Genomic DNA, 12343 nt, shown 5'->3' with positions numbered 1-12343 from the left:
TACTAATTGGTCGTGATTTTACTAGTAATGCCAAAGCAATGTAGGCTTGGTTTGCTTTTGATTCCTGCTTGCTGAAATAAATATATTTTGCAAATGCTTACTCACCTTTTCAAAAGAATAGCTATATAAGAGGATTGAATTTTAATTTGGATAGCATTGATGTACCATAAGAAAGATATGAATTGGATTCTGTTTAAGCATATATTATTTTTTAAATTATGAATAAAGGTTCTATGGATGGTTTAACATTGTAGTTCACCTTATTCTTGAATTCTTTAAAACTACTAATCAAAAGTTGTCGGAGGAATTTTCAAATTTTTATCTAAGGGATTGATGAACTGTTGGATTTTCTTTTGACTTGCAATTATGAAATTCTTCCCCATTTAATAATTTTTTCTCTCTTATGCAACTTTGAAAGTATTTATAATATTTTAATTGTGATTGAAATTTTAGGAATCATTAATATTATTATTAACATGAGATCATTTTTTAATTTTTATTGCATGTACAAATGATTGTGCAATATAAATATAAATATATTTAGTTTGTGTTTAATTATCTATAGCTAAATTAAAATTAAAATTTTATAAAAATTTTATGTATATATATAATTCTTTTAATCAAAATTTATTATAATTATACGGTTTTATCTGTTTGGGGTTGAATGGGACTATTCTTCGTCATTCATACCTCACAATCCAATAAAGAAACATTAAATTCAAAACATTTAAAATTTTAATGCATTTAATCGTACAAAATAAATGTTCGTTTTTAGTACAACGAAACTTCGTTAATGGTGAAACAAGTAGGGCAGCTTACTCTATAAGATAAAATGCACATAATATTTATCAAATTCAAAATCAAAGAAAACTTTACTTTTATATAATTAGGGTCTTTTTGGATGGAGTTTATTTTTAGTGTGATGTATTTAGCTTTTTCTTTTTTTGTTTTACATTACAGTACTATTGCAGATTCTCACCGCTATCATTATTTTTTAACTGGCAGCAGTTAAGCACACTATCTATTCAAAGGAACATTTAATCTTGCCATCAAGCTAAGAAGAAAATGTCGACCAAGTTAAATTTGTTATTAAATTTGTTCTTTGTGGAAAAATAAAGTGATTATGCTTGTGAGAAGTGTGTAGGGTGAGTTTGGTGATGGAGCTTTTGTAGTAGACTTGTTCATAGATTGTGTAATCTGTTACTCGGTCAATTTTGTTTGAGTTGGGTTCAGTTTGAATAAGATTTTTTTGTCTTCAGTTTAGCTCAAGTTTCAATTAAATGATTTTTAAATATTTTTATTTAAATTTAATTATAAAATATATAAATATCAATAAAAATTTTATATATTTTATTAATTTTAAATAAAGATGCTCATGGGTTAGGTCGAGTTGGATTCGTGTCGAGCCTAAGCTTGATATTAATATACTTTATGTTTGCTCAAACTCGGCCCGACCCGAAATATGGGTTCAAAATTTTGTCCAAGCCCGCTCATATTTACAAAAGACTAACCCAAACTCATTTTAGGCCCGCCCATATTATTTTTAAATTTTTTAAAAATATTTATATCATTTTCATTTTATATTTAATAATTTTTTTATTTATTGAAAAATTTTATATAGTCATCTTAACATTATTTTAATGTTTAAATAAGAGTAGTATTATATATTTAATATAGGTTTATTTTTTAATATGTTATAAATTACATAATGTAAAGTATTATAAACTTAAAAAATGGGTCAGTTCGGGCCAGACTCAAACCTTGAATGTTCAAGCCCGAGCCCGGTCCATATTTTAAACGGGCCTAATCTTTTTACCCGAGCTCATTTTCTGACATAATATTTTTACCCAAACCCTCCTAAATTTTGAATGGGCCTTTGGGCTTAGGCGAGTAGCCCAACCCATGAATAAGTCTAATTTTAAATAGTAATATGAGTTTTTTAAATAGATCAAGTCGAGCCAGGCTCATACTTAGACTTGAATTTGTTTTTAAAATCAAACCTCAACTCGACTTAAACGGATCAAGATCTCTATTTTATATTAATTAGTAATGTTTATTTTAATAGAAATGTACCAAGTTAGTACTATGATAAGATTAAGTAAAGATTTTTAATTATGAAAATTAGTTATATTTACCGGCTTCCTAGAAGCTTGGTTTTTTGTATTGATCGGTTAGTATTTTTCTCTTGGTCAAGTCAATGATGATACAAACAATTTTTTTCCCTAATTATTACAATAAAAAGAAAAGAATTTTACTTTCCAAAAAAATAATAATAATTTACCTACTTTATGTTTTTATATTATATTCTCATGTCATTGGTGTGCTTTATTAAAGCAAAAGATGATACCAATCTTCATTAAAGCAAAGTTAGTGGAAATAAAAATAAAAAGCAAAAGGAATTCTAATGAATTAGATGATCACTTAAACGAGCATATGCAAATTATCATTTCAAAGGGAAAAAAAAATAACAACAACAATGGGAAATGATTTCACAAGAGGATTTCTCTCTGTTTCTTTTGCAATCTTTGCTATTGTTTTCCCCATATATGCCTTTGAAACTTCCATCTTCTTAGATCAAAACAATGCCGTCACCACCACCCTATGCAATTCCACTGTAACCGAAGATTGTAGCCGTAATGTAAACAAAGATAGTCAATCATCTAAACGTCTCCTTCAAGGAGGATCAACATATAATCGTCGTCGTCACATATGTTACGGAGCTATTCAAAAGCCGGGGGTTTGTAATGGTAACATCTACGGTAATTGCATTGTACCTATCGGTCCATCATATCGTCCTTGTATTGTGTATACACGATGCAAGCGAGGAGTTCGGTAATCAGTTTTTCAAGATTGTCAAATTTGTTTTTAGCTTATTTCATCTATGTTTTGAGTAAGCAATTTTATATGTTGCTTTTCTTAATCTTGTTATTATAATTCTCATAATAATCTATACACTATGAAAATAGAACATCGGTAATGACAATATATTACAAAGAAAAGAGAAATAAAAATAAAGAACACAGATTTTACGTGGAAACCCTTTCGGGAAAAAACCACGGGCAAAGGAGAAGAAAATTCCCTATGTTGAATTCGAATGATTTGAAGAGGAGTTTCGACTACATCTATTTATAGGTTGAAAAAAAACCTAATTCTAATCAAAATCAAATATATTATGCCAATAAATGTTAAATATATTATACTCATAAATACTAAATCTTCTAGAAATAAGATATATTTTGTTTAACTTGACTTGCAAGTAATCTCCTAGAATTTGGGTCACACAACTCTAACAATCTCCACCTTGACACGAATTCTCTACGAACAAGTTCTTCATCACGAAATCTCAATGAACAATTTCTACACCTCTTCCATAAAACCCCTTAAGGGTTTAACTTCAACAATGAACACCAATCAAGTTTAGGCAATGCTCAAACTTGGTTATAGGAAGTGACTTAGTCATCATATTTGCAGGATTTTCATGAGTACTAATTTTGCTCACAAAAATATCACTACGAGCAATAATATCATGAACAAAATGATACCAAATATCAATGTGTTTTGTTCTCTCATGAAATATTTGATCTTTTGTAAGGAAGATGGCACTCTGACTATCACGAAATACTATATTGATTTGAAGGTCTTTATTAAGTTCACTAAAGTGTCCTTTCAACCAAATAGCTTCTTTACAAGCCTCAGTAATTGCCATGTACTCAGTTTCAGTGGTAGACAAAGCAACTGTAGTTTGCAAAGTGGCTTTCCAACTGATTGCACAACCTCCGATTGTAAAGACATAACCTGTGAGAGATCTTCTTTTGTCAAGGTCTCCAGCAAAATCAGCATCAACATACCCAATGACTCAATCTCTAGTTCTTCCAAACTGTAAGCAAACATCAGGAGTACCTCGTAAATATCTTAAAATCCACTGAACTGCTTTCTAATGTTCTTTACAAGATTCACCATTTATTTGCTAACTGCACTGACTGCATATGATAAATCTAGACGTGAACAAACCAAGCATACATGAGAGATCCCACTGCATTAGAGTATGGAACATGTGACATGTACTCAATCTCATCATCTAATTATGAAGACAAAGCTGATGAAAGTCTGAAATGGGATGCTAAATGAGTACTAACAGGCTTAGCATTCTGCATATTGAATCTGCAAAGAACTTTCTCAATATACCACTTCTAACTTAGGTACAATTTACTTACTTTTCTATCTCTGAGAATCTCCATACCAAGTATCTTCTTTTCTAGTCCCAAATCTTTCATCTCAAATTCTTTACTTAGTTAGGCTTTGACCTTTCTTATCTTTCCTTTATCTTTTGCTACTATCAACGTGTCATCAACATAAAGGAGTAGATACACAAAAGAACCATCACTGTTTTTCTTAAAGTAAACACAACTGTCAAAGCTACTTTTTTTAAAGTCATGAGAAGACATAAATGAATCAAACCTCTTATACCACTATCTTGGTGACTGTTTCAAACCGTAAAGGGACTTTTTCAGTAAGCAAACATAGTCCTCGTTTTCTAAGTTTGTAAAACCCTCTGGTTGTTGCATGTAAATATCCTTCTCAAGTTCTCCATGTAAAAATACAGTTTTTACATCTAACTATTCAAGCTCCAAATCATGCATGACCACAATACCAAGCAAAACCCGAATCGAACTATGCTTCACAAATTGGGAGAACACATCTGTGAAGTCCACTCCTGGAATTTGACTGAACCCTTTGCAACAAGTCTTACTTTATATATGGGTTCTTCAACTCCTAGAGTCCCTTCTTTCTTTTTAAACACTCATTTATAATGAACAACCTTTTTACCTTTAGGAAGTTTCACAAGATCTCATGTTTTGTTTTTGTGAAGTGATTCCATCTCCTCTTGCATAACAAACATCCACTTTTCTGAGTCTTCATAGCTAACCGCATCAGAATAATTAGATGACTCTTGGTTTGCATCTATATCTTCAGCCACATTTAAAGCATAAGCAACTAGATCAACCTCAACATACTTCTTTGGAGGTTTAATTTCTCTTCTAATTCTATTTTTGGCGATAGAGTATTGTGGTGAAGAAGCAACTCTATTTTAGATTTTTGTACTGGCTTGAGGAGCCTACTCTGTTGTAGATTTTGGATTAATCTGATGCTCAATTGCTTTTGATTTTCTTTATTTGAAGAGTCTTTAAGAGATAAGTTAGGTAGCATAGCAGTTTTATCAAAAACATCTCTGCTAATCACAACTTTTTTATTTTCAGGACACCATAACTTATACCCTTTTACACTAGCTTTATAACCAATAAAAACACATTTAATGGATCTCAATTCTAATTTTCCATTATCAACGTGAGCATATGCAGGACACCCAAAGATCTTTAAATCAGAATAGTCAGCAAGATTACCAGACCATACCTCTTGTGGAGTCTTTTTCTCAATGGCAATGGATGGAGATCGATTGATCAAAAAAATACAGTAGAGGCTGCTTCGATCCAAAATGACTTTGGTAAATTGACATTTGACAACATACATCGAACCTTCTCCATGATCGTTCTATTCATTCGCTCTGTAACGCCGTTTTGTTGTGAAGTATGACGAACTATCAAGAGTCATGAGTCTCACGATCCCTTCTGACTTGCACAGTTTATTAAACTCATCAGAACATAACTCTAAGTCATTATCTGTGCGGATGTATTTTATTTGTTTTCCAGTCTGTTTTTCAATCATAGTTTTCCAAGACTTAAATGCGGAAAACACATCACTTTTCTACTTCAAGAAGAACGCCTAAAATTTTCTGAAAAAATCATCAATAAAAGTTAGCATATAATTAGCTCCACCTCTCGAAAGCACTCTGGATGGCCCCCACAAATCAAAATGAATATACTCCAATGTTCCCTTCGTGTTATGGATTCCTGTGGTGAATCGAACTCTTGTTTGCTTCCCAAAAATGCAGTGCTCACAGAACTTCAGTTTGCAAAATCCTTGCCTATCAAGAAGTCCTCTTTTGCTCAATTCTGCCATGCCAATTCTGCAAAACATATAACTTGGCAGTCTTTCTCTTCCCTTTCATCACAACGAGGGAACCTTTGGAAATATTAAAAACCCCCCTTTTAGCTGTGTATTTATACCCTTTTGAATCAAGAGTACTTGTAACACCCCTAACCCGTATCCGTCGCTAAATTAGAGTTACGAGACATTACCGGACAAAACACAGTTTCGCATAGTCATTTATCATTTTTATACACATGATTGTACCAACTTCTATATCCAATATCAATCATCCACCAAAATCATGTTAATTAAATTTTTGCACATAAAGAACACGTAACCAGATAAAATTTGTCATGCTTTATTACTATAACACATATACAAACTAGCTTCAAATTTCGACCATATTAATATAATCTATATAACCACATATTCGAATTCAACTAATATGCAACAAAGCCAAATTCCATATACTTAATTTAGATTAATGTTCGAACCACATAACCTTAATATTAATGGCATTCGTATATTTCATTAGTTAAATATCAAACATAGCATTTCATAATTTCTGCACAAGCACATAATAAAACCATCTGAACCATATTACAATAATTATTATGCAATCACATATGCGACTTTAGTAACATTACAAGCTAGCCAAACATACTATTGATGTATATAAATATGTATAATGTGCATCTTACCCTAAAAAAACAAAAATAAACACATTAATCTAATGAACACATTTAACATTCCCTTGCACACCTAATTCGCATATATATATATGTATATATATTTGTCATTGCAAACCTAAAATGTATATATATATATGTATATATATATGTAAAAGAAAGTGACGATACCTCCCCCTCCTCCTTCTTTGCTACACTTTGAAAATGTCAGAAAGCTCATCAAAAATTCCTATTATTACCACCAAGGATCCCCCATGCATTAGCACAATCAAAGCCCATGTTAAAGAAAAGCAACAAATTGAAGCTCAGCAAATGAGCCACAAAGAGATTACTCAAAGAAAACTTTACTTTTATATAATTAGGTTCCTTTTGGATGGAGTTTATTTTCAGTGTGGTGTATTTAACCTTTTTTTTTGTTTCACATTACAGTACTGTTGCAGATTCTCACCACCACCATTATTTTTACACTGACTGCAGATAAACACACCGTCTATCCAAAAGAACCCTTAATCTTGCCATCAAGCTAAGAAGAAAATGTCGACCAAGTTAAATTTGTTGTTAAAATTGTTCTTTGTGGAAAAATAAAGCGATTATGTGTGTGAGAAGTGTGTAGGGTGAGTTTGGTGATGGAGCTTTTGTAGTAGAGTTGTTTATAGATTGGGTAATTGTTAGACTCGGTCAATTTTGTTTGAGTTGGGTTCAGTTTGAATAAGATTTTTTGTCTTCAATCTAGCTCAAGTTTCAATTAAATGATTTTTAAAATATTTTTATTTAAATTTAATTATAAAATATATAAATATCAATAAAATTTTTTATATATTTTATTAATTTTAAATAAAGATGCTCATGGGCTAGGTCGAGTTGGATTCGTGTCGAGCCTAAGCTTGATATTAATATACTTTATGTTTGGTCAAGCTCGGCCTGACTCAAAATATGAGTTTAAAATTTTGTCCAAACCTGCTCATATTTACAAAAGACTAACCTAAACTCATCTTAGGCCTACACATATTATTTTTAATTTAAAAAAAATATTTATATCATTTTAATTTTATATTTAATAATCTTTTTATTTATTGAAAATTTTTATACAGTCATCTTAACATTATTTGAATGTTTACGTAAGAGTAGTGTTATATATTTAATATAGGTTTTTTTAATATGTTATAAATTACATAATATAAAGTATTATAAACTTAAAAATAGGACGGTTTGGGCCAGACTCAAACTTTGAATGTTCAAGCTCGAGCCCGATCCATATTTCAAACGGGCCTAATATTTTTACCCGAGCTCATTTTCAAACCTAATATTTTTACCAAAATCCTCCCAAATTTTGAATGGGCCTTTGGGCTTAGGTGAGTAATCCAACCCATGAACATGTCTAATTTTAAATAGTAATATGAATTTTTTATATAGGTCAAGTCAAGCCAGGCTCATACTTTGGCCTGAATTTGTTTTTAAAATCAAACCTCAACTCGACTTAAACGGGCAGAGATCTCTATTTTATATTAATTAGTAATGTTTATTTTAATAGAAATGTACCAAGTTAGTACTATGATAAGATTACGTAAAGATTTTAACTCATAAAATTAAATTTTTTTCTTCTAAAATGTATATATTTGTATTGTGGAACACTTTTAATTATGAAAATTAGTTATATTTACCGGCTTCCTGGGAGCTTGGTTTTTTGTATTGATCGGTTAGTATTTTTCTCTTGGTCAAGTCAATAATGCTACAAACAATTTTTTTTCCCCTAATTATTACAATAAAAAGAATATAATTTAACTTTCCAAAAAAAAAAGAGAAAATAATTTACCTACTTTATGTTTTTATATTATATTCTCATGTCATTGGTGTGCTTTATTAAAGCAAAAGATGATACCAATCTTCATTAAAGTAAAGTTAGTGGAAATAAAAAGAAAAAAGAAAAAGGAATTCTAATCAATTAGATGATCACTTAACCTCATATAGGAGCATATGCAAGTTATCATTTCAAAGCGAAAAAAAGAACAACAACAATGGGAAATGATTTCACAAGAGGAATTCTCTCCGTTTCTCTTGCAATCTTTGCTATTGTTTTCCCCATATATGCCTTTGAAACTTCCTTCTTCTTAGATCAAAACAATGCCGTCACCACGACCCTATGCAATTCCACCGTAACTGAAGACTGTGACCGTAATGTAAACGGAGACAGTCACTCGTCTAAACGTCTCCTTCAAGGAGGACCAACATACAATCGTCGTCGTCACATATGTTACGGAGCTATTCAGAAGCCGGGGGTTTGTAATGGTAATATCTACGGTAATTGCATTGTACCTATCGGTCCATCATATCGTCCTTGTACTGTGTATACACGATGCAAGCGAGGAGTTCGATAATCATTTTTTCAAGATTGTCAAATTTATTTTTAGCTTATTTCATCTATGTTTTGAGTGAGCAATTTCATATGTTGCTTTTCTTAGTCTTGTTATTATAATTCTCATAATAATCTATACACTTACACAAAAGAGGTGTAGATTTTTTAATTGGAGCATATTGTTTTAAGAACAACTAAAAGGGTATTGGTTTTCTATTTAGGGTTAGTTTGGATGATTAAATATATGAAATTTTATTAGTGAGTTGTCTTTTAAATTATTCTAAATTTAAGTTTTATTATTCATAAATCTTATCTCAATTTATTTTAACTTAGTTTTGATTATTTCCCGATTTTTAGTCTATTTTATTTCATATTTAGATTATTTTAATTTTAATTAATTCAACATATATTATTCGTGATTTATATTATACTTATAATTTTAAACTCCAAAAGGTCTCATGTATATATTCATATTAAATTTTATAGATTTATATAACTTTTAAAATTATTACATATTGATTTCAATATGTTCAATCATCCATAAATAATTTTGATGTTATATTTATTTTATGTCTATATCTCACATTTTAAACAATTTATTTATAATAACTTTATTTTGATTCTAATTTCATTTATTTAAGAGTTTATCATTATACTTATCATATATAATGTAATTAAATTTTATTTTTTAAAATTATTAATTTGACTTTTTTAAGCAGAACACGGGATTTGGTTAATATTAGAGTGATTATTGGGACTCAATGTTTTACTATTTTTGTCATGATTATCGGAATTGAGTTGAATAGAATTGAGTTAGACAAGTCGATTAGATGGGAAATCAATTAGGTATTGACTTGAAATAAGAGGTTAGTTTAATTGACCCATGAATTGAGTTAAAAAATCAAATAAATTAATGATTAAATTGGTTTTTTTTTATATAAATTTCTAACCACTTTTAATCAAAACTCACAAACTTATTCAACCAATAAACATTTTATCTGACCAAAACTATGGATTTTAATTTTTTTTATCCTTAGAGAGCTGATGCCAGAGCACTCCATGTATTGACAAACCATAATTATTGTACTCTTGGTGCTGAGTGATGGCCTTTTGTGTTCTAATTTCCATTTGCCCCCTGCATTGGCCGAAATTGGTGGGGATTTGCACTAGTCTTTGGAAACCGAACTAAAGTCAATGCAAAATCGAACGTTTAATTTTGTCATTAGTTCCTATATTCTTTGAATTTTTATAATTTAACTTCTCTATTTTTAATTCTTAATTCAAAAATTAAAATCTAATTAATAATACTATTAAATTTCAATATGTGGCATTTTAGTATCGAAAGCTCTAATTTACAAATATGTCATAATTCCCTATACTCTTCATGAATTTGAAATTTAGTCATTTTACTTTTTAAATTTCAAAATTCAAATCTAACTATTAATTCTATTAAAATAAATTTGTTAAATCCAGGTTCATTATAACGCTATTTTTCAATTTACATTATTACCAAATGAGTATTTTTTTTTATTATTTCAAAATGTTACACCAACAAAATTAGAAAGAAATAACAATGTTAGACCAAAATTGAAAAATCCAAATCGGAATGAACTAATCAGTTATTAGAAAATTAGTAATTTAATCTTAATTTTCAAGTTTTTCTTAAAAAAATAAAAATAAAACTTGACCAAGTCAAGCAAAACCACTGTCATTTTCTTCCACCAAATTTGAAGATGAAATAGCAAAGGCCCCCACTATAAGACCCTTAAACCAATCAATGAAACCAGACCCTTTCATTACTTATCCTCAATTTACAACTTTTTCTTATAGATAATCTCCCAACAACATATTATTTATTTAAGTGCCTACAAACTCAGAAAAACAAATCGGAAAAAAGAAAAAGATCAAAAGAGGAACAATGGGATATTTTCCATTGTTCATATTAGCTTCTTTGCTGTTAATCAACAACAGTGTGACCAAATCAGCATCTTTAGCCTTTCCTGAGAGCAAACCAAACACTACGAAATACGATGAAACAATTGGTGAATTCATCGAAGATGAAGAACAAGTGGTGTTGTTCGGTGAATCCGAGGTGAAACAAAGGAGCCTTGCTGCAGCTACTCCTATATCTTATCAAGGGTTACAGCCTCAACCGGTTTGCAATGCGAATATTTATGGGAATTGTATAAAACCTGCAGGTCCTGATTATCGGCCTTGTACAACATATAATCGTTGCAAGAGGGGAGTCAAATGAAAAAGAAATTAGGACCAAAAATATATGGAAGGTTTGATGTTTTGTTTTTGTGTTTGGTTTTTGATGTTACTGTTCTTCTGTTGGTAGATATATTGTGATTAATAAAGAATTTATACAAATCATTGTGAGTTTAAGAACTGAGTTCTTCGCATAATCATAAGGTATGGTGTGAAAAACCAGAGATATGGGAAAGAAATTGGTGAATGTACCTCAGAGGTCCTTGTAATATAGAGACTTGATCAAATTAGTCTTTGTACTATTGAAAAGATTCAAATAAGACCAAATTAGAATAGATTTAACATTTACTGTTTAAAAAATATATATCATTTACCATTTAACAGAGTTCATATTTTTAAAGTTTTTATAGTTCTTTAAATGAAATATTTTGTTTGAAATTGAACTGCAATTAAATAAAAAAATTCAATATATTTTTTTATAGTAAATATTAACTCCATTATAACTTGGACTTATTTGATTTTTTTAATAATATAGGGACTAAATTGATCTATTTAATAATAGATAGAATAGTTTAATCTAGTCCTTATAATACAGGGACCTCTCAAGTATTTTAACCGAAGGAAATTGAATGAATTCGAGGGAAAATAATTAAGGAAACTAATCTGATTTTGTATATGAATAAAAAATTAAAAATATGAATTCTAAACGTTCTTTCTCGAAGAAAACAGATCATGAACTTGATTTGGAAGATTGAATCTATTTCTACATATGGGTTCGAAATTTGAAGACACATCCGGTATATTATCTTAGATTTTTTTTTTAACATAAATTTTGGGAGAAGAGATAGTGGTATAATATCTTATTGTTTATTAGTTTCGTTTTATCCAATTTGGAAAATTTTATTTACGTATTTAATCATATAAAAGTACACTTGAATAAGTCGAATTTAAAATGATTCGAAATTTTTATTGATAGATGAACAAAGTGAAAACATACAGGTAATACAAGTAAAAATACTTACAAATCTAATTTAACAAGTTGAAAGTACTTCAGCAGCTTCATTACATGTCCGGTATAGGGCTTTAGTATCATTCCCACAAT

The 12343-nt window shown here is 29.7% G+C and overlaps 2 protein-coding genes across 2 annotated transcripts; both read left to right on the top strand.

Annotated features, from left to right (window-relative positions):
- The first annotated feature begins 8692 nt into the window (after positions 1 to 8692).
- On the top strand, positions 8693 to 9052 carry LOC121219125 (protein RALF-like 27). Its single transcript, XM_041096803.1, has one exon. The coding sequence runs from the start codon at positions 8693 to 8695 to the stop codon at positions 9050 to 9052; it is 360 nt and encodes a 119-aa protein (XP_040952737.1).
- Positions 9053 to 10821: 1769 nt separating this feature from the next.
- On the top strand, positions 10822 to 11585 carry LOC121219374 (protein RALF-like 27). Its single transcript, XM_041097432.1, has one exon. It carries the CDS (start codon positions 10949 to 10951, stop codon positions 11282 to 11284), a length of 336 nt encoding a protein of 111 aa, XP_040953366.1. The 5' UTR covers positions 10822 to 10948; the 3' UTR covers positions 11285 to 11585.
- Positions 11586 to 12343: the final 758 nt, after the last annotated feature.

The sequence above is a fragment of the Gossypium hirsutum genome, chromosome D07, assembly GCF_007990345.1.
Source record: "Gossypium hirsutum isolate 1008001.06 chromosome D07, Gossypium_hirsutum_v2.1, whole genome shotgun sequence".
In the NCBI taxonomy this organism is placed as follows: Eukaryota; Viridiplantae; Streptophyta; class Magnoliopsida; order Malvales; family Malvaceae; genus Gossypium; species Gossypium hirsutum.
The sequence above is the reverse complement of the archived record's forward strand: the minus strand, read 5'-3'. Positions and strand labels throughout refer to the sequence as shown.